This window comes from Alosa pseudoharengus, unplaced genomic scaffold (assembly GCF_046254945.1).
Source record: "Alosa pseudoharengus isolate Yale_2024_CS ecotype anadromous, Long Island Sound unplaced genomic scaffold, YU_APseudo_1.1 YU_APseudo_1.1_scf_3, whole genome shotgun sequence".
NCBI classification, from domain to species: Eukaryota; Metazoa; Chordata; class Actinopteri; order Clupeiformes; family Clupeidae; genus Alosa; species Alosa pseudoharengus.
In genome coordinates, this window is record NW_027468718.1 from 9,810,719 (window position 1) to 9,834,574 (window position 23,856).

General features: G+C 40.3%; 1 protein-coding gene across 2 annotated transcripts; it reads left to right on the plus strand.

Annotated features, from left to right (window-relative positions):
* The first annotated feature begins 567 nt into the window (after positions 1–567).
* LOC143100159 (fibronectin-like) lies at positions 568–15,757 on the plus strand. 2 transcript variants are annotated; one of them, XM_076263123.1, is made up of 14 exons: positions 568–770; positions 1,220–1,450; positions 1,667–1,771; positions 1,872–2,000; positions 2,209–2,506; positions 2,609–2,648; positions 2,797–3,060; positions 4,649–4,906; positions 5,319–5,588; positions 5,781–6,044; positions 7,040–7,297; positions 7,556–7,822; positions 11,631–11,930; positions 15,671–15,757. In XM_076263123.1, the coding sequence occupies exons 2-11, from the start codon at positions 1,362–1,364 to the stop codon at positions 7,192–7,194; spliced, it is 1,872 nt and encodes a 623-aa protein (XP_076119238.1). In that variant the 5' UTR covers positions 568–770; positions 1,220–1,361; the 3' UTR covers positions 7,195–7,297; positions 7,556–7,822; positions 11,631–11,930; positions 15,671–15,757. The 2 variants fall into 2 exon arrangements, with proteins under 2 accessions (XP_076119238.1, XP_076119240.1); XM_076263125.1 differs by having other exon boundaries at positions 1,670–1,771.
* The last annotated feature ends 8,099 nt before the right edge of the window (positions 15,758–23,856 follow it).

The following is a 23,856-nucleotide window of genomic DNA, read 5'->3' on the forward strand; positions in this document are numbered from 1 at the left end:
TAGCATACTATATGTATATTTTCAGGTCTTAACAATCCTACACATTTCATACAATGTTTATCACATAACAACAAAACACACATGTGGGTTTGGAGGCCAATATGGCCGCCATGGGTTTGACACCAGTCACATGACTGACACATGACACTGTCACATGACTCAACATCCAACATGGCTGCCAAGGAGGCGGGGTCTTGTTTGACACCAGTCACATGACTGACACATGACACTGTCACATGACTCAACATCCAACATGGCTGCCAAGGAGGCGGGGTCTTGTTTGACGTCACTCACGTGTCACACCAAAACAATAACAAGCAACTAATTTGCATAAAGGGGGCGTGGTTATGACATTATTTATGACGTTTCAGGGGGCGGGGCTTATTTTGACAGAAAGCACCTGATATATTACTACTCAGGCTGATGGCAAGAAATTAATTTAAATAAGTAGTCAATCGTCACTCCCACCTGGTAACCTTTCACTATTTTTTAAACAGATGTAGGCTACAGATTGTAAGTTACATGCTGTAGTCTTCAGTCAGTGATCGGATGATGAATGTCTTACGATCTGGGTATCTATGTTGTCAGGAGAAATGCGGAAATGATTTATAGTATTTCCAGTAGAAGAGAGCTAGTTGAAAAACTGGTTCTTCAAATTGAAAGCAAGTCAAGAGGTTCTTTTAGACAAGCTCTAGTCTCCCTATCGTCAAGGTGAGATTCTTAAGAAAATACTGGAAATTCGTTGTCTTTTCGAACACCTGGGGTGAGAGGTAAGACTTTGATCAAATGTATCATTGCCTATTTAGTTGGATGAAATCCAACAGCCAGTGTTGTACTGTATGAGTTTCAATTGACCTACATTTGTCAGTAAAAAAAAAAAAAAAGAATCACCAGAAGAGTTCATTATAATAGTGGGTTTATGGGGCCATTTGTTACAGACATGGTAGCCTACATTTAAAATAAGGGAGGGAGGAAGGGAGTGTTTTGTATTTTTTGAATTGTACTAACATGTGTACTAACATGTGTACCTAGATCTAAATGATTCAAAGACAGGATTTCCTTGGACCCAATAGCCATGTTCACGCATTTCAAAGCCAACTTTCAAAGGGCAAAGCCACACCACAATCGTGTAGTTATACCTCAAATGTATTCAGTATTGGGGTAAAAATCACATCAGATTGATCATACCACATTTATTTTTGTTGTTGTATTTTCATAGAACTCATAATCCTGGTCTGACTGGTTTGGCTTGGCATGAGTCACGTGAGAAACATTGGAGTCAGAATGGCAGACAGTCTTGATTCTCAGTATCAGGATGAAGATGTTGTGGCCAAAGACAGGACTTTAATGTAGGTAGAAGCATGGAATCCAAACCAGAAATGTGGGGAAACCACTCTGCAGAATCTGCAGATGACCATCTAGATGAAAGTGTGGGGGCTGGAAGTCGAAGGTGAGGACTGTGGAGCAGGTCTTTAACAACACAAGCAGCAATTATCAGAGTAATGTAATGCATGAGCGCTACAGACTCTGCAGTTATCAGAGTTATGTAATGCATGATCGCTACAGACTCTGCAATTGTTGTCAATGTATCAACTGACTCGTAAGTCTCATAACTGAGTAAAGTATTATACAATGATTCAGTCTATTGACTTATGTGATACTCCAGCAGTCATCATGGCAGACTATCACCAGTACCAAGTGTAATCTCCATGAAGAGTGACCAGTCAATGGATTACCCTATGACATTTACAGGAGGACATAAGGGCATTAGGTATTCATATTAGACCACATATAATAACTTTAATATAGACTATTGACATGATAATGTATGTATAATGATGCTGTCTATATTGACTTATGTGATACTCCAGCAGTCATCAGGGCAGACAATCACCAGTGCCCAGTGAAATCTCCATGAAGAGTGACCAGTCAATGGATCACCCAGTGACATCTACATCAGCATATGAGCCGTCAGAGAATTTCACTCCTGTTGCTTCTAGGTATGTTTGGTAAATATGTTTGGTTTTCCCTTTTAACCCACTTTAAAAATACACCAAAATATGTCTATCAGAAAGGTATAGAGATTTCACAGTGTATCAAATGATGAGGTTGATGGGCACAGGCTAAAATTGTACTGCTAAGGATATCTCTATTTTAAACTTTGGTTATATACAAAATATATGCATTTATATATTATATCTCTCACAGTCAACACACTACAGAACCTGGAGGTGTCCTCTGTGCTGTTTGCCCAAAGAGGGCTTTCAAGTCCTGTGTGACCTGCATGGCCTCCTTCTGTGAGATCCATGTGAGGCCACATTACACAGCCCCAGCACTGCAGAGACACAAGCTGGTGGAGGCAACTGAAGATCTGGAGCAGAGACTCTGCCCACGACACTACAGACAACTGGAGCTGTACTGCAAGACTGACCAGACTGCAATATGTGTACTGTGCATGGCAGTTGAACACATTGGACATGACATAACAGAACTGGAAGAACATCAGGTTGGTGTGTTTGTCATATTCAGTGTCATCATTTGACTTCAAAAAGAAAATGTAATATGAAAGAACGATGGCCCCATAACTCATGTACTCTTGTATCCTTAGCAAATGCAAATGAACAAATCAGAGATGGAAAAAAAGACAGGTGAGCATAGTCATGCAGCAGGTACTAAATAACAAATTAACAAAGCATATTCTATATAATAGTGCCTCACATACATTGTAGGGAGAGATCAAGAATTATTACAGTTTTCCATTTACAGAAAAGGTTGATCATTATACTTCATTCCCAGCTGTGCCTCCTCCTGGGCCCATTGAGTTCACCTCAGTGAAGCCGGACTCTGTGTGTGTGTGCTGGAGACCTCCTGAGGGACTGACTGGACCCCACAGATTCAGGGTCTCGTGGACGAGTGAAGGCAGCCAATGGCATCTGGAAGTGCAGGACCTGAAACTACATGTTCAGGAGCTCACTCCAGGAGAGAAGTACACATTTACTGTGGCCACCCTCAGGGCTGATGGCAAGCAGAGCCCATGTGTGTCTGCAACTGTGCAAACAGGTTTGGTTCTGGGACTTAATTCCTACATTATTAATAAGTTAAACAAAACAGTATACAAAGTCAAAGAACCTGCATCAATGCCTTGCATTTTGTGTAGTTATGTTGCTGATCGAATCATAAACTGGCACAGCAACAAAGTGGAAGTTTCTTAGCAGCAAAGGAGCCCACCATGAACCTATTATAAGTGTGGAGGGGGGTGAGTTGAATCCGGGATGCCAGACACCGAAAGTAACCTTTATTGATAACAGTGGCTCACAGGAGAAATATTATGTGTTCTGAGCTGAAACCATTGTGTGCTGTCCGCTTGAAAACCCCAGTGAATGTCCATGAAGGCTGCTCTGATGGTTATGTTGCTGGTTTGGGCATTCAGGCCACTAGCTTTGCTTAGAGCTGGAGGTTGTGTATTGTTGATGTTAAATCTGTTTGGTTGTGGAAATTATCAGTCAGAGAAACTAAATATCCTGCAGACACAGTTGAACTATCAGCTGTTAAAGTGTAACTCTGGCGAAAATTAACCCCAGGGTCTTTTTCTGCATGAAAACACATCAAATAACCCGTGAAGACAGTATTTTTCGTTGATCAACCACTACAGAGCTTGCCCCGGTATACGATATAGCCCCAAATCGCAAACAGTGGATTAGATAGATAGATAGATAGATAGATAGATAGATAGATAGATAGATAGATACTTTATTGATCCCTAGGGGAAATTCAAAGGTCTCGGTAGCATACAGACATCACACACAACATGCATTTACAGCAGTGATGGTAAATATAAGTATAAGTATAAACATATAACCAAACTCTACTGTACAATAGAGACAATATGAGATAAGAAAAATAACAACACTAAATACTAAATATACTATATCAATTAAATAAAAAAAATTCAGAGTGTGCTTGAGGGTGATCAAGCATGAGACGCTTGCAGTGACAGGGCCGGGACTGGCCTGTAGTTCTGTGTGCATGGCAAGGTGCTCAAGAGAGTGAGTGTAATGGTGAAGGTGCAAAAAGTAGTCCAACAGTAGTCCTGTAGTTCTGTGTGCATGGCAAGGTGCTCAAGAGAGTGAGTGCCATGGTGAAGGTGCAAAAAGTAGTCCAACAGTAGTCCTGTAGTTCTGTGTGCATGGCAAGGTGCTCAAGAGAGTGAGTGTCATGGTGAAGGTGCAAAAAGTAGCTAAGGGCGGTAAGCAAAACGCTTCCCAATTAGCATTTTTTAACCAGTAAAGTTGTTCAAAACCTTGTCAGTAGCTTTCTCAGGGTCCCTACACATATAACGAAACACCAACAAAGCAGTTAGCAAATCTTTTTATATTATCTCTTGTAGTTCTTGTAACTCCGGAGGATTTGGCACTCCAGAAGCAAAGTGGCCTTCCTAAACACCTGCGTAATTGTACAGGTCTATACATTGGGATTGGCCCCTCCCTGAGACCTTACTGGCCTCTCTGCTGATGCTACTGAGAATATTTTAGTTTGACAATACAAAGTTTGTATAGCCATCAGTGTCTGATAGTAAGTTTAGCTATTGTGATTTAACACAGTAAATAACTAATACTATAACATTGTAATAAACATTTAATTATTGCAGATATTCCTCCACCTGAGGGTCTTACTGTGGATATGCATTTGACATCAGTCACAGTAACATGGAGCAAACCAGCAGGAGTTGATCAGGCCTCATACTTACTGACCCTCTGCAGTGATGGGGAATGTCTACAGACCACTTCCACCAAATCCCTTCAACACCGCTTTTCTGAGTTGGAAATGGAGAGGAGATACACTATCAGTGTTTGCTCAGTGCTGAAAGAGGGGCAGAGCAAACCCATCTCTGAAGACATCAGAACAAGTAGGCCACTTGGCAGAAGTTCTCCTTTTCTGGTCATTTGTGTGTGTGTGTGTGAGAGAGAGAGAGAGAGAGAATGAAAATGAATGATCCTCTCCTTAGTTATTGCTAGATAAGGAGGAGGAAATTAATTTATATTTCTTTATCTCTGTTTCCTCCCATGTTGGTGTTGCTTTGGGAAGTCTGCCACAAGAAAGTGATGTTTAATGTAGAAAGTAACCATTATTGATAACAACAGCTCAACATCACAGAGACGGGAGACATTTTATAGAATGTGTTCTCTTTCTCACTGACACTCGTCTCACTCACTCACACAAAACATGGCAAAAACATTGTTGGTCTGGAGGCAGTCAGAGATAGGAAAGATATAACAATGTTTTCTGAGATGAAACCAGATATTTTGTTTTCATTACAGGTGTTCCAGTCCCAGAGAATCTGACTGTGACTTCAGTGACTCCAACATCAGCTGATCTCAGCTGGAGTCTGCATCAGGGGATGGAGCAGATTCCACACAGCTTCCTGATCTCCTACCACAGTGAAGGGACTGAACCACAAACCATCTCTACAGAGTCCTGCAGCACACAACTCACAGGCCTGCAGCAAGACACTCAGTACACTGTCAGTGTCTGCTGTAAGCTCAGAGATGGGGGAAGGAGTCTGGCTACTTCAACTGTCATGCACATTGGTGAGATAAGACAAAATTATCTATGTTAAATCATGGTTAATGTTGTATATTTGAGTTCAACTTGAAGACAAAAATAACACCCTTGCCATGGAGTCAGAGAAAAGTAAAAAAGCTGAAATCATGACAAAGATTACTGATACGTATTACTTACTTGTACTGGATACTTAATATTCTTCTGATCGTCATCCCCAGCTGTCTCTCCTCCTGGGCCCATTGAGTTCACCTCAGTGAAGCCAGACTCTGTGTGTGTGTGCTGGAGACCTCCTGAGGGACTGACTGGACCCCACAGATTCAGGGTCTCATGGACGGGTGACTGCAGCCAGGGACATCAGGAAGTGAAGGACCTAAAACTACACGTTCAGGAGCTCACTCCAGGAGAGAAGTACACATTTACTGTGGCTACCTTCAGAGATGATGGCAGATGCAGTCAATGTGTGTCTGCAACTATGCACACAGGTCTGGTTTCTGGGCTTTGTGCATAGAGTACATAATTTACAAGTTGTGATTCATAACACTATATACCAGTGTTTCTCAAAGTGTGGTCCGCAAGCTATCCCAGGTGAACACGAACACGAGCAGACGTAGTAAAATATAATATAGATGAGTTGTTTGCAATATTGAACCAACTTGTATGTAAATTCAAACAGTTCTGCAATACTGCCTATGTAAGCTACACCAGTTTAAATCATATGAGTCGCAGTCCTCTGACACAATAAACAAGGTGCAAAGACGGCAAGGTGGTTCAGCGAGTCCAGTAGGCCTATTGTGTAATAAACTGTTGAAGTAGGTCTACTGGGTTTTTTTGTTTAGATAAGTGGTCCTGCTATATACTTAAGAAGTATGCCAATTAATGTGTAATATTCTAATGCTAAGATTACTCAACAATTTGAAATAGACAGAAATGAGACAGAATCACAGAATATTATATCTCAACATTCTCTATTTGATGGTCGCCAAAAAGACACTTCAGTGGCCAACCCCGAAGATCAGAAATCCAAATTGTTGTACTTGGAGAAAAAGAACATTCGCCTTAAATGGCATGGGATTGCACTTTCAGAATATTGGTGAAACAAACAAATTCCAAGAGGGTTGAGACTCAATTAAAAAAAAACACGCTTGGGTATCAAGATCCTGAGTTCATAAAGAAATGGGAGCAAATCCTAAACAAGTGCACTTTGGACTTAACTTTGCTGATCATCGAACAAACCAAACGTGATGCCGGGAGAGTGACGGCCGAACTACAAGAATTAAAATCTGAAATAAACTCTCAGCTCACAATCCTGCAATCAGAATTTGAAGCTGAATTAAAACGCTTTGAAGAGTTTAAAATCAAGAAATACACCTGAGATGTTCACACAAATAAAATCAGCTAAAGGATATCCTCCAGTGTGCAATGTATACTCTTCTGAAATTTGAAATAGTATTGGTAATTTTTTTATTTTTTATTTCAGATATTCCTTCACCTGAGTGTCTTACCGTGAAGACGAATGTAACATCAGTCACAGTAACATGGAGCAAACCAGCAGGAGTTGATCTGGCCTCATACTCACTGTCCCTCTACAGTGAAGGGGAATGTCTACAGACTGTGTCCACCAAGTCTCTGTAGCACCAGTTTTCTGGCTTAGAAGTGGGAAGAGAATACTCCATAACTGTTTCCACCGTTCTTAAAGGGGGACAGAGCAAGTGCACCTCTAAAACTATCAGAACAAGTATGTACAGTATATACAGTGATCCCTAATGTGTCCTTATTGACTTTGATGAAAGTCAATTGTCACCAAGAGTCAAAAGTAACATAAGCTCTGTCTTGCATGCATTTACATAAACACATACTGTCAGACAGTTCATTTTGTTAAGACAGATTGATGTTATTATTAGCATTTTCGAATCACAGAGATATAGGAAATGTAGAATATGTTATGAAATCATGAATGTATTAGCCACTAATGCACCTTTTATGTTCATCACAGGGGTTCCAGTCCCAGAGAATCTGACTATGTCCTCAGAGACTCCAACATCAGCTGATCTCAGCTGGAGTCTGCATCAGGGGATGGAGCAGATTCCACACAGCTTCCTGATCTCCTACCACAGTGAAGGGACTGAACCACAGACCATCTCTACAGAGTCCTGCAGCACAACTCTTACAGGCCTGCAGCCAGACACTCAGTACACTGTCAGTGTCTGCTGTAAGCTCAGAGATGGCAGAAGGAGTCATGCTACTACACACATCCAAACAGGTGAGACATTGGGTATGTACGGAGCCCGGGAGAGGTCACTTTAAGTGCTATTTTTTCTGGTTGTGATAATTTGTGAGCACGTTTTCCTTTAATTGAGCCCTCGAAATAATAAAACGTGACCCCGTTGTAGGCCTAAATTGAGCTCTCGAAATATGTATTTCGTGCTCACATTTAGTAATTTCTGACATTTTCTCTACACTCACTGTGCTGTGGTGGCAACTTCGTGTTACCTATCAAGCTATTGGCATGGACTAGGCCTACTATCAGGTTGTCTGTAACATTACAGTTCATATTGGTAATGTGATGATAACCGTAGGCAGTTAATTAAAGCCTTTTTAGGTTTTACCATTAGGTGGTCAGGATGGTTAGCGGACTTCTACTCTTTGTAGCAGGGTCACCTGCGGTGTCAACCGCCAGCCATGGAGACCCATAATGGGGAAATGTAACTACTACTCGGGCTCTGTTGTAATGACCCATTTCCACTACCTCCAGGGCCTAGTTTCCCAAAAGCATCTTAAGCCTAAGAGCGTCGTGCCCCAGCAGTGGTGCGACTGGCTGGGGCACCTGCACCGTGCGCCGGCGACCCGGGTTCGATTCCCGCCCCGTGGTCCTTTCCGGATCCCACCCCGACTCTCTCTCCCACTCACTTCCTGTCAATCTCCACTTTCCTATCTGATTAAAGGCATAAAAAGCCCAAAAAATATACTTAAAAAAAAAAAAATGCCTAAGAGCGTCGTAAAGTCGCTCTTACGAACGTCTTAAGATTTGCCATCTGTTTCCCGAAACCATCGTAGCTTAAGAACGTTGTGAAAACACTCGTACAGTAGATCTACGAGTGCTCCAGAGTTCTTGTTACCGGCTAAGAGCGTCTTAACAGTACTTCTCACTGAGGTCACCAACAGGACATACAGAGGAATTACAACTAACTTAGAATACATAATCCAATTTACGTTCCCATTCTTTATTGTGTTTACCTGATGAATCAGATTTTAGCGTGCAAAATAGTATAGCCTACATTTAAATTAATGGTCATAATAATGTGATGAAAAGCGGACAAAAATGCAATCCAGTTATGAAACGAGACGTTGCCAGAATAGTTTGCCATTATCTTTGCTAAGTGAAGGCTATAATTTATTAGGCCTATGAGGTAAAAGCAGAGAAAGGAACATGTGGTTTAGTATGTACTGCATCAAAATCTAAGCCTACACATTTCCTCACTTTTTTACTCGACTTCTTTCTTATCTTCAAATGTGTTCTTAAGTGACACCGCAAAAAATTATTGCATGGTGCAACAATCTAATCTTAAATAATTACAATTATTTAAGTCTGTGTGGGGTATATATAACCTAGCCTACTTGGGATGCTAACATGCAGATGTCAGCGTGTTTCTATTTTCGTATTGATGTGAATTAATGTGTAGATCCGATGTTTGAATGGTAGGCCTATAGCTGTGACATGCAGTCACCTGACTTCACCATCAAATTAGAGGATATTTCAGAACTATTAACATGGACAGCTCCCCTTAACAGCATTTTAAGAGCAGTGCATGCGCGTTCACGCTACGAGCATGTTTGGGAAACAGTCGGAAAAACCAAACGAACGATCGTAAGATGAATTGTAGAAAACCCTCATAAGAGCGTGTCTCCGTCGTTATCGGGAAACTGGGTTTTGGATTGTTGACTAAAGCCTATGTTTTTGTGCATACAATTTAATTTGTTCGTGCACACATTTTAATTATTTGTGGGTGCGTTTTAGTTGATCGAGATCTCGTATATACTATAACGTGCTCATGTTTACATGTGTGAAGACAATATTGAGTGTACGTTTTACAAATTGTGGCCACGTTTAAGTAGATCGTACACACAATGTTCTATAACCATGTTCACTAAATTGTGCTCTCGTTTTAATAAAATTGTGCCCTCGTTTTAGTAAATCGTGCGCTCGTTTTAGTAAATAGTGCACTCATTTTATAAATTATGCGCTCGTTTCAATAAATTGTGCCCTCGTTTTACTATGCTTAAAATGAGAGTTCAATTTAGTAAAGTGAGCGCACACTATAGTAAAACGAGAGCACAATATAGTAAATTGTGCACACGATTTAGTAAACCGAGCGCACAATTTAGTAAAACGAGCGTACGATTTAGTAAAACGAGTGCACAATATAGTAAATTGTGCGCACAATAGAGTATTAGTAAAACGAGCACACAATGTAGTAAAACGAGCACACATTCCCTCAACATGCAAAACATTTTGCAATGACACCTCTAGGGCTCCGTAGGTATGAAATTATCTGTTTCAAATAAATGTACTAATAATAGACATATAAATAATTGATATTGCTTCCCACAGGTTGGTAAGATTTATAACTTTTTTTTTAACATTTTTAGTTTCATCATTGAATATATTTGTTAAATTTATTTTTCTTTCATAGGTCTTTTTATTGACTTTTTCATCACAATACAAAACAAACAAGACATTAAGAGTTCAACACAACCCTCCAGCCCACAACCCCCCCCCTCTCCCACATTCTCTTACAGACAGGGTTCTAAATTAACTTTGATCACCAGCCAACCAGCCAGCTTTCTAAAGTTACCAGCCAATCAGAATTTCCACTAACCAATTTTTTTCAGTGAAAATAAGAGAAATTATGAGTGCCACTGAATGCATTTGATCATTTTATTAACATTGTTGGCAAGAAAAACATATAACAATACATACAACAAAATATACACAGACAGTGCAAACACTTCATTTCAAGTTTGGGATCTATCTATCTATCTATCTATCTATCTATCTATCTATCAATTAATCATTTGAATCACATGTCTTCAGAGCTCTTGTTGTTCTTCAGCCAAAATGAATTTTAACCCGCATTTGATGTTAATTTAGAACCCTGCATACAGACAAGGGAAAAAAGAAAAGAAAAACAAATTAAGATAAATAATAATACAAATAAATAAATGATAATAATAAAGAAAAAAACGACCAACAAATCGGAAACAATCATATTTGTGTTATACAGTGCAATATAAGAGAAGCCACAATATTCAAATGGAAAGGACAACCATCCAGCACAAAAACTATTAATCGACTATACTGTCAGAGTTTGTATTGGTGAACTAGTTATCAAATTCTGTCACAATGCTGTAGAATTGCAAAGAGCATACACAGTAAAACTGTGAAACGTACATATTCAGTGTCTTGTACTCACTTACTCCCCTAACTACAGCAATGTGTAACTTTACTGTAGTTTTCAAATGGCTGTACAAGTACCGTAGTGCTGTCTTGAGCATTTTCAGGTAGTGTCACCGAGTTCTGACCTTTTTTTGCATGGGAAAACACTGAGAGCATAAACTGTCGTAATGAAAACATGACAAAGCCATTTGACTATCTTGTTACAGTAACGATGGTGTCAAGACTTCTCATTTTGATGACACTGGCAGTTTCATACTTGCTTTTGAGGAATGCACTATCCATTTTGAGCAAGTGATGTGCTATTGCAGGTTGTCCAGTAGGTTTTGCAGTTTGCACTAATTGTTTTGAGAAATGCACTAACTGCTGTGCAAATGTTAATAGTGATGTGAGAAAAGCACCAAAGGGACTGAGAAAAACTTTAATGAAACGTACGGGCTGCTGACACTGGTGAAATGCACTGAGGGTTCACTTAGCCTTGGTCACAACATGAGCTTTTTGAACGATGTTTCGAAGCAGTGGTCACATAACATGGCTGTTTTGAACCACGTTTAAATCCTTGAAGTCCTTTGAGTTAGATCAATTAAGAAAATAATTACCGGTATGTGTATTTCAGGTATTCCTGTTCCTGAGAGATCGACCGTGTTTGCGCTGAATGTAGAATCTGGTGATTCAGAATATGATGTCAGATGGAGGGCCGATATCAGCTGGAGTCTGCATCAGGGGATGGAGCAGATTCCACACAGCTTCCTGATCTCCTACCACAGTGAAGGGACTGAACCACAGACCATCTCTACAGAGTGCTGCAGCACAACACTTACAGACCTGAAGCCAGACACTCAGTACACTGTCAGTGTCCGTACTGTGCTACAAAGTGGGAGGAGGAGTGAGTCTGTATCCACCAAGTTCCACACAAGTGAGTTTAAATGTACAAATGCTTACAATTACACATTTAAAACACCATATGATGTATACACATGTGGTCAAAAACTCCAGGCACACTCAGATGTGAGAAAACACTGCAGGTGTATTCATGACGCCGGGGGCAAGTTACCAGCAACAGCATGTTCAAACCCAAAGTTCTATACGGCAAGGCCCCATGTGATACATTACATGTTAGTTACATCACAATACAAACCACATGGGTCCTTCTTACTTGAGCATACAATGGTCTTTTCCAAAACTCCTCATACATGCAGAAATACAACAATACATGGATACTTTTTGGATATATGTGATCCTCACGCCAAGTAGGGCATTGGGGCAGCCGTGGCCTACTGGTTAAGGCTTCGGGCTTGTAACCTAAGGGTTGCCGGTTTGATCCCCGATCAGTAGGAAAAATGTGGGCGGTTGGTGGTTGAGCAGTGCTCTCCCATGCCCACATCTACGGCTGAAGTGCACTTGAGCAAGGCACCCAACCCCTCACTGCTCCCCGAGCGTCACTGTAGCAGGCAGCTCACTGCTCCAGGTTAATGTGTGCTTCACCTTACTGTGTGTTCACTGTGTGCTATGTGTGTTTCACTAATTCACAGATTGGGATAAATGTAGAGACCAAATTTCCCTCACAGGAACAAAAGAATATACTTACCGGTATATACATATAAGTCATGTGGCTATACCCCAAGGAAGTAAGATAATAGGTCAATACAATATACATCCTTTTTCTTGTCATAGTATGCTCATCCACAGGATATTCCTATTATTTCTGCCTTTAATAGAAAGAGTACCCCTAACTCATGAAAGAAGGGGTCGCATGACCTTTATTAAAAAGTCGTGACCTGGAGAGAGCAAATGACAGACATAGCAAAGTTGATGCACAGTATTGAATATAAAGATAAGCACACACATAATATATGAAAATGTAATGTTATACATAAAAACTTTATTTTGATTTTGTTAGTGATCCAAACTTTCTACCACACACATCTTCCCCCATTTTTAAGCCTAATATTTGGGGTGTGCATTAAACATGAGAACTAAATACCCTGTTGTTTGCCAGAAGTTGATGTCATACCATGTTGTATACTTGGGTAAATGAGTTTTTGTTTATGTATGCGCCAAGCAAACTTTCTTGGCTGAAATTCAATGCAGGTTAATGCCCACATGGTTCTGTGAAGGCAAGATCACAAGACTTTAGTGTTTGATTCGTACAAGCCATGTATGTAGTGTATGTGCTGATACAAACACATAGTTGAACAGTTACTTAGCCTATCTGATTTTTTTTACAGGTGTATCTGAAAACGTAAGTCATCAATACGTTTCATTGTTTTTCAAAATATGACCGCCGCCCAGTCCAGCACATTTTTTCCACAAAAAGAAATCACGCTGAAAGGCCTATATGATTCTAACTGTCTCACTAAATTGCATTATCCACACTCAATTCTCACTGGTATCTGCTAGACAACAAGTACCAAAACAAGATTAGTTCATAGATTTCACATGTAAAATTCATTTTATACAACCCCACCTCCATCTTGCCTGTTTATAATTCTGAGAAATTCTTGATTGTTTGTGTTATGTTTATGTTATGTGTGTGTGTGTGTGTGTGTGAGTGTGGGTGTGCGTGCGTGCTTGTGTTTGTGCCTGCGTATGTGCCTGTGCATGCAAGCGTACATATGTCTACTGTGTGAGTATGTGTCATACGTATGATTACTGTGAATGTATGTGTGTGTGTGTGTATCTGCTTGTGCACATGTGTGCACATGAAATGGGTTAACATGACCCCTGGAGGCAAACATACGGAAAAAAATGGTCATCCTAGGCCCTACAGTTCTCAAGATATTCACAGAGAACTGTGTCTGCCCTACCCTCCTTCCGGGGGGTCCAGCGGGGGGGCTACAGATCAAAACGAAAAATGACGGTTCCATGCTATCCATGTGGGGGTACATGCCCACCAAGTTTCGTGTACCCTGGTCTTTCAGTGTCCCGGAAATCCTTGTTGGTGTACGTCACTAAATGTACACATAAATTATTTTATTGTAAGGCCCTCCATGAACCAAAGTACACAAAACTTGGCATGCATTCGGAGGGTGTCATAATGATCCTACACTTTTAATTTTGTGCAGTTTTGACCTTGTCAGCCAGAGATATTGTGATGAAAACACCTAATTTTTTGCTTTTTAATTTTTAACTAGGTGGCGCTATACATGAAATAAGTGGTAATGGGATGGGTTGACATGCCCCCTTAAGACCAACATATATAAAAAAGATGGACCTCCTAGGCCCTACGGTTCTCGAGATATTCACAGAAAACTGTCTCCGGCCACCTACAGGCCAGTTGGTGTATAGTAACATAAATTAATTTATTGTGTGGCCCCCCATGAACGGAATTCCACGAAACTTGGCGTGCATACAGAGGGTGTCATAATGATCCTACACTTCCAATTTCGTGCAGTTTTGACTATGTTAGGTCACAGATACCTGCAATTACAACACCTCATTTTTACTTTTTTGTGTTTAACTAGGTGGCGCTATACATGAAATGAGTGGTTATGGAATGGGTTGACATGGCCCTTTGAGATCAACATACAAAAAAAAAATGGTCCTCCTAAACCCTACGGTTTTCGAGATATTCCCAGAAAACGGTGTCTGCCCTACCCTCCTTTCGGGGGGTCCAGTCCAGCGGGGGGGCTACAGATCAAAACGAAAAACAATGGTTCCATGCTATTCATGTGGGGTTACATGCCCACCAAGTTTCGTGTACCCTGGTCTTTCAGTGTCCCGGGACTCATTGACGGAAATTTGGGCATGCGAAAAAGAAAAAAAAAAATCTGACTAAACCTACCTCCGCTTCGCTGCGTGGCGGTCATAATAACACTTGGTTAGAATTAATTTTTTGCAGTGCAACAATACATGGATACTTCTTGGATATATGTGATCCTCACGCCAAGGGACAGCCGTGGCCTACTGGTTACAATAAGTAAATTCAATAGTCAATCTTTGAAAAACAATGAAACGTATTGATGACTAAAGTCTTGTGATCTTGCCTTCACAGAACCATGTGGGCATTAACCTGCATTGAATTTCAGCCAAGAAAGTTTGCTTGGCGCATACATAAACAAAAACTCATTTTTGACGTTAATATATTGATCACTCAGTAATTCTGATTAAACACTCCCTTTTCCATACATCATGATATGGCCTGCCACTGAGATCTCCATGTCAGATAGTCAGTGTGCATTATACTTCAGACATACCCTGGAAATCCAGAGTTGTCGCGAGACCACAATTTTAATTTGCTCAGCGAGTCACTCTGGTGATGCTCATTGATGATGCTCTGATGCTCATTACCCATGTCCTTGGAGCCGAGCTGATGTAGGCGGCCAGAGGCGAGCTAAACAGATGACAACAGTGCTGCAACGTCGAAGTCCGGAATCAGTCAGTAAACATTGGCCGTAGTGTTATCCAATTGCGTGCAGTGATATTTTCAAATGCATGCTTGGTGCCGCCCCTCGAGTTGGGCCATTTTCATTACTCGTAGCCAGACCTTTAATCTTTCGGATTTAGGTCGGGATTTCCCGGCTACATTGTACATACATTTTTCCTTCATTTCATTGTCCATATTGGGGGGTGCATATTAAACTTGTGTAAATATAGTAGCTTCCAGTGGCAGTCCCAGTGATGCATACATTTTTGGTGTGTTCTTTTTCTCATCAGGTGAAAGGAGGATTGTGCTGGTTGGGAAAACAGGTGATGGTAAAAGCAGTGCTGGAAACACCATTCTTGGAGACCAGGTTTTCAGAGTGGAAGTTCGTCAGGACGCCGTAACAAGCCAGTGTGAAACTCAGAGTAAGATCATATACAGAAAATATACAGTCATTGACACACCTGGATTCTTTGACACAACTGTTCCAAAGGAGTCATTAAAACGTGACATAGCAAAATGCATCTTTGACAGTGCACCAGGTCCTCATGCCTTCATCATTGTGCTGAAGTTAGGAAAACATACAAAACACGAGGAACAAATCATAAAACAGATTGAAAAATTATTTGCAGATGACACCTTCAAACATGCAGTGGTTCTTTTCACACATGGTAATGACCTGAAGGGTATGAATATTAAAGAGTATGTGGGGAACACTAAGAGGGAAAAAAATACACTAAAGGACCTTGTGGCTAAGTGCCATGGCCGGTGTCATGTCATAGATAATGAACACTGGAGAGATCAGGAAGAGGGGGAGAGTAGCAACAGAACTCAGTTAGCAAAGCTTTTCAACACCATAGAGGAGGTGGTGCAGCAGAGTGGAGGTGGTTGTTACACTAATGAGTATCTGATGCTAGTGGAGAAAGCCATACAAGAAAAAATGCAAACTTTGAGGGAGAGGCGACAGAATCAGGGTTACTCAGAGACAGAGACATTAGACAACAATATTAGAGAGGAAGCCAAGGAAAAAGTGAGGAAGAGAATTTTGGTAAATAAAATTGTGTCCATACCTGCAGTGATGCTGGTTGCACTTTTCTCCTTACCTTTAATTCCTGCAGTTCCAGTCAGAAAAATAATTAACAATGCTGCAGCTAAGATGAGAAATTTTCGTGAAGCAGCTGTGGAAGCACTTGAACAATTATGCTTGTCACTTCAAAGTGTGGTGCATAGATTGTTTCCATCTACCCAGGGGAACTACGATAGGTTATAATAGGGGGGTCTGCCAACTGAACTGAACATAAAATGGGAATATTTGGGACCGTCACCATAGAAAGTATTTAGCTTAATTTACCTTAAAATTACTGTTAAAAAACAGCTTCCGAGTCATTGTTAGGCCTATATGATTTTTTTCGGCTTGAATGGTGGCCGTCTAGCTTCTCCCTAGCGCCTGTGAGCTGAAAAACCGACAGCCTCAGAGACAGAACATCTCGCAGTCTCGCGATGTAACAAATTGCTTTACTGCACTACACACATACATACCAGGCACCGGCTAGAACAAGGTATCTGATGGAGTTTCTCAGACATTTGCGAGAAGCAGAAAGCAGGTAAACCGTTGTAATTAGCACAACTTTTGGTTTCAAATAGTGAAATCACCTGTACTGTTTCTACTTCGACACCTCTGAGACAGAGGCACCATCCCCAATCCGGTGTAAGGCAGCTGTAAATGAATAAATCTGCATCTTGTTGTTTACTTTGCATATGCAGAGCCTTCTATGTTTGGGTTCAAGTTAGATACTTCAGAATTCTACAGTAGTCAACATTAATTTGAAGGCATACACATTTAGCTGGTGGACAAACCATTGAAACTAACACACAACATAGAAAGGATCATGATCAAGGCCAACAATTATCTGACAGGGAGAAAAGAAGCCAAGGAGACAGTGAGATGTTAATACTCCTACAGTATGATCATTTCTGCAGTGTTGCTTATTGGATTTCTCTACCCACCTTTGATTCCTTTTATCCAGTTTATTCCCCGAAGACAAGAAATAGCCTACTCTTTTCTGATTAGCTGACAAGTGGCTATTAATTCTATATGGACATCTGTGAAGTATTTGGTAAAGAAACGTTTGTCAACATTCCATATCAATGTTCTTTTAAATGATAATTATAACAAGGAACCAGGCTTCACAACAATAAAAATCAACTGTAAACAAGCAACTCACCATTATCACAGTCAGTGACCAAAAAAAGAACAAACTGAACGAGTCAGCTTCTTTTTAAACTAATCCGCATGCTTCCTTTGTGTGCTATAAATGCATGACTCCGCTTTGCAGCATGGAGTTCTTTGCCTCTGCTTTGTCCATCAATTCCCTATATCAGGACAGCTCGGCAGCCGTTATCCCTTATGATTAACAGCAGGGACGTGCACAGGAATTTTGAGGGGCAGTTGCTCTGACCTGAAAAAAGGGTAGCCTATCTATGTGATAACTTCTCTGCAAGCTATCTGTCTGATTATTTAGGCTAAACGTGGCAAACTCAGCCTGGATTTATGAAGATTTTAATTAATTTCATAAAACTTGATGACGATGATCGTTCGTTTGTTATACATCACAAACTCACCTTTTCCGACAACGTTGAGTCGTCTCATACTGTACGACAACCGCGACAATCTCCTTCCAGGGCCGCTTATGCAGGCTCAGCTCAGGTGCCGGTCGCTGCAGCCACGTAAACAGAGTTTGCCCTTCCCCTACTGACTTTCACTTTCGGTGCCCGAATGGAAGTGAATGAGGCTTTGCGATTTTTTTTATCTAGGCCTACGTGAAATTCTGCATCCATTGTACGATTTATTTTTTTATTTTCCCCATTGGAAGGGCAACATGAGCCAAGAAGGGCATATGGGCAGTTGCCCGGGCAACCTGAGCAACCCCCCTGTGCACGTCCCTGATTAACAGAGCAGCAACTTGATAGCTTTGGTATAATCACTTAGACAATTGGAGCTGTCACTGAGAATTGCATTTTAATTTGCACTTATTTTGAAATAAAATGTTAGCCTGACGAGCCAGACCCACATTAAAATGTAGGGTCTGGGCACTCACCGTTCGCAGTGCTCAGTCCGAGGGGCGGGATAATCAGTTGTCTTTCAAATTCCCTCTGCACGCAATAGGACATCGGCAGCGCTATGAGTCCCATGCGTTTCCCACCAGCGGAGCTAGTTGGCTAGTTCAAACGTTTGCCAACTTAATAAAAGCTTAACTCATGTCACACTGTTCGCCAACAGCAACATCCATCTTATTTGTTTTCAAGTAGCAGGGAATTCAAGCCAAACCGTTGCAACTCTGCCATCAATCATTATGTTAAGCCCACCTAACGACTCTATACACGATTTCATTGGCCTGATTGAGTTTCGATTTCTGGAGCTCACAAGCCAACGGAGAGTTGCTAGACTTGCCCTGGCAGCAAATGTAATCGCTAGGGGCGTGTGGTCAAAATTAATCCAAGACAACTGGTGTGAGACTGCAGCTTTATTCACGACGCCGGGAGCATGTTACACACATGAAATGTTAAAGTAACAAGCCCACACATCTGTGGGTGAAGCCAATTCTTATACCTTACCCCACACCCATGGAAACTCACAAGTTGTCACCCTCCATTAATCACTTAACCTTCTGGTATTTTAACAGAGATAAGAAATGTTTACATCCCCACTTAACCATCTGGTGTTTTGACAAAGATAAGAAATGTTCATGACCCCGCATCCTGGGGTTACCCACAATTCGCTGACACAAGGGTTAAGTTAACTAAACATTTTAACCTAGGAGTTGCAAAAAACACAAGGGTCAGAGTAAGGAGATGGCAATACGATTTCACTACATGTATATAAGGTATACTAAACAATGAGAAAAGTAAAAATTATCCCACAGGCGTGTCTAGATTTTTAGGCTAATAAAATGTATGACTGAATAATTAAATGAGTTAGAATGCCAGAAGTAATAAATAAATGCAACTTTAAAACCTAGATTGTGTATTCTCCGGACATTCTCCAGATATTCACACACTGGCAAACTGATAAAGCCCCCAAATGTGGATGTATTCCATGAGATGTCAGGTCATGTCACGCACTCATGTTTATGTTTTAGTCTGAAAGTATCACAAAGGTCTGAATGTCTTTATTTTTCTTATCTGGGATCTGTGGCTAGCACCAGAAATACAGTCGCTCAGCTCAGACTTCCTAAGGATGTGGAAACAATGATGATTAACAAGCTTTAATATCTTAAATACTCTGTAGATGTTTATGCTATGTGTAATTGTAGTGTGGTACTGTAATTTGTATGTGAATTAATAAAGACATGACATTTTATTGTTTTGGCTTGTTGATTGATTGTTTTCTACTTCCTCATACTCCAGCAGCTGTTTTGCCAAACCCAGATTTCCAGGTAAAGGGGCACTTAGCATGCCCACATTTTTACGCAGCAGAACCGTTTCTACAGCCATAACCGCAATAGGTACAGACTCCACATTTGTACCATTTGTACATAAAAATCCCTTTGCCCCCCGGGTATCAGGGAATATATGTCGTCCAAAGGAAAGGAACAGCAATTTCTCAAAGTAGCAACATATTCGGACTGACAATCTTTGTGATTTTGCGGGATGAAAGAGTAAACAAAATGTTTCATTGGTTCCTTAAAGTTACAAATTATATGCAGAACTCTCTTTAGTGGGAATAGCCTATTTAACTAGACTAATCTACTAGAGTGTTCTGATAGCATGTTTTTTTTTAAAAAAGGTTATTGGGGTCAAACAGAATTAGCCTAATATTGTATATATCCTATAGACCATCATTATACCTTTATTGAAAATTGCTGTGGCCCAATTCTTAAATTACTATTGACTTTGTAGCCCATCTGTGACATGCTAAGCCTATAAAATAACATAAGCAGGTCTACAACTGAGAACGCTCAATAGAAAACATGGGTGGAAAGTTCAGTAATAGGAGTGAAAAGGTACACATATTCGTATGAAACTGTTTAGGTACAGGATGTTATAGGTATGGTTGTGTACTTAATGTATCAAATGCAGTCTTAAACAGTAATTAACAATAGGCTTTTTTGCTTGCGGGCTGTGTTCCAAATTTGAAGTCTCTCAAAAACAGATTACGTGGTGGACCCTATTCCTATGTCAGTTAACGCCAAAACGCCATTTGATACCTTTTCAAAATAGCCTACTATTCCCATTGTGCATCAGTAATATTGCCAGTGAATTTTAGATTAGGAGTACCTACAGGGTTACTGTACCGAAAATGAACCGTACCGTGAGTTCAAAACTGAGGTACACTCCAAACCATGATTTAAATGTGCAGGACTAATTTTTACCATCAATTTAAAGCCTGATGTCATTAACAGTGGACAGTGGTTTGAATGACGGAACTTGCTATGTTTGGCCAAACAACGCCACTTTTCTAGACACAGGTGTACCACGGTGGTTTAGTAACAACAAAGCCAACTGATGTAGAAACGGAGCACCTTAAAGGAAATGTCTTGTCTCAAAAATGTATTTTCTCTGTCTTTTTTAAGGGCTGTTTAGGAAAAACAGGTCAGATTTCATTGCTTTCCTATTGGACATGCCGCACCTTCATAAGAAATGTTTTGCACATTGCAAACAAAACATTTTTGTTTTTGTTTTCTTATCTTCTACAAAGATCAATAAATAAATAGATAAAGAAAAAACTAGACCTCCAATGGAGACATTGAAGAGATACAGTAGGATGGAAACCAATTCAGGTTAGAGTCTCTTAGGGGAGCACAGTAAGAGCCGCATTATCAGCAGTGCATTCCAGTGCAAACCAGCATTAGTAAATGTGTCAGTGCTGTGAGCAGAATGCACTGTAAACGCGAACAGTTCTACTAACTCATATTGTCGGTGTTGTACTTAAAATTTGGTGAAAAAAATGTTGTTAGCTAAAGAAGGAACTTTTGAGTTGTCTTAGTCAACAGTAAGGTTTTAATTGTATTTGAATAAATGTTTTTGAGTAAGCATTGCCCATTATATCTTCATTTTTGAGTAACCAGTCATATGTGGTGTGTGAAGACATGAACTTCATCTTCAGAAAAATCAAGATGGTGTTCATCAAAGTGTATTTAGTAGGGCTGTCAAAATAACTGCTTAATTTCGATTAATTAATTTGAGAAAAAATAACTGATTAAAAAAATTAGTGCAGATTAATCGATTCCGTATGACCTTTGACCCCGAGCCGTTCTAGTCAGTAAAATTTAGACTGACTAGAGAGAGAAAACATGCTGCCTGGATCATTGATTGCAACATTTACTTTTAAAAAACGGCCTGATGGTGTTGATAAAAAATAAAGTGTTGAAAACTAGATGTACCGCAGAGCGGTACAAAATATGACCGCCGCCCAGTCCAGCACATTTTTTCCACAAAAAGAAATCACGCTGAAAGGCCTATATGATTCTAACTGTCTCACTAAATTGCATTATCCACACTCAATTCTCACTGGTATCTGCTAGACAACAAGTACCAAAACATGATTAGTTCATAGATTTCACATGTAAAATGAATTTTATACTACCCCACCTCCATCTTGCCTGTTCATAATTCTGAGAAATTCTTGATTGTTTGTGTTATGTTTATGTTATGTGTGTGTGTGTGAGTGTGTATGTGTGTGTGTGTGTGGGTGTGTGTGTGTGTGTGCCTGCGTATGTGCCTGTGCATGCAAGCGTACATATGTCTACTGTGTGAGTATGTGTCATACGTATGATTACTGTGAATGTATGTGTGTGTGTGTGTGTGTGTGTATCTGTTTGTGCACATGTGTGCACATGAAATGGGTTAACATGACCCCTGGAGGCAAACATACGGAAAAAAATGGTCATCCTAGGCCCTACAGTTCCCAAGATATTCACAGAGAACTGTGTCTGCCCTACCCTCCTTTCGGGGGGTCCAGTCCAGCGAGGGGGCTACAGATCAAAACCAAAAATGACGGTTCCATGCTATCCATGTGGGGGTACATGCCCACCAAGTTTTGTGTACCCCGGTCTTTCAGTGTCCCGGGAATCCTTGTTGGTGTACGTCACTAAATGTACACATAAATTATTTTATTGTAAGGCCCCCCATGAACGAAAGTACACAAAACTTGGCATGCATTCGGAGGGTGTCATAATGATCCTACACTTTTAATTTCGTGCAGTTTTGACCTTGTCAGCCAGAGATATTGTGATGAAAACACCTAATTTTTTGCTTTTTAATTTTTAACTAGGTGGTGCTATACATGAAATGAGTGGTTATGGAATGGGTTAACATGGCCCCTTGAGATCAACATACAAAAAAAAATGGTCCTCCTAAACCCTACGGTTCTCGAGATATTCACAGAAAACTGTGTCTGCCCTACCCTCCTTTCGGGGGGTCCAGTCCAGCGGGGGGGCTACAGATCAAAACGAAAAACGATGGTTCCATGCTATCCATGTGGGGTTACATGCCCACCAAGTTTCATGTACCCCGGTCTTTCAGTGTCCCGGGAATCATTGACGGAAATTTGGGCATGCGAAAAAAAAAGAAATCTGAACTAAAAAAAATCTGACTAAACCTATATGACCGCCGCTTCGCTGCGCGGCGGTCATAATAAGGCCGGCCTGTCTGTTTGAGGACAGCGGGCAGAGAGAGGAGTATCACGCTTTGGCCGATTCAGCAGCCTGTCCAGTTTGTTGTATATAAAACATGGCATGACTGACTGGAAGATGTACAGTACACTGCTTATGTGTACATCAAGATGTGTTGTTATGTCACATTGTCATAATACAGTCACTCAAATGTATCAGAACCCTGGAAGATGACTTGGGAACACATCTCTTGTCTTTTATATGTTTTTCTAATCTTTTCTCATCATTTTGGTACATTTTATAAAAAATAATCAATATTGACTAAAAGGAGAAAGAAACAGATAAAACTGTTGAAAAGATTTACATTTCTTTACTAGGGCTGTCAATCGATTAAAAAAATTAATCTAATTAATTACATACTCTGTGATTAATTAATCTAAATTAATCGCATATATAATTTTTGCTGTTAAAGTATTTTAAATATTTAAATTCAAATGGATCATTGAATAATCAGCATTAGTGACATTAAAGTTCAAAAACTCTTTTATTATTATTTTCACTGTTCAAATAATGGCCATAATAATCTTTGATATGAAATAAATTCAAAAGTGCTTCGGGAAGAAGTTTTTTTTTCACATACAAGGCATTTCAGGCCACAGATATAACCTAGGGGACACAATGAAAATAAATTAACACACCCCCCTCAATGTCAACACTTATTTCTTTGCATTGATGTGCGACTATAGAGTTGATGAACTCCGGTGATATGCAAATTCCTTGCTGCAGACATTGCAGAGGACTTTATTTTTAACACTTTATTTTTATCAACACCATCAGGCCATTTTTTAAAAGTAAATGTTCCAATC

Bases quoted from the DNA above. Each gene is read 5' to 3' on its own strand.
- LOC143100159 (XM_076263123.1), top strand. From the start codon at position 1,362: ATGGAATCCAAACCAGAAATGTGGGGAAACCACTCTGCAGAATCTGCA. The intron at 1,772-1,871 runs GTATTCATATTA...GTGATACTCCAG, and splicing joins GGAGGACATAAGGGCATTAG to CAGTCATCAGGGCAGACAAT. The intron at 2,649-2,796 runs GTGAGCATAGTC...CTTCATTCCCAG, and splicing joins AGAGATGGAAAAAAAGACAG to CTGTGCCTCCTCCTGGGCCC.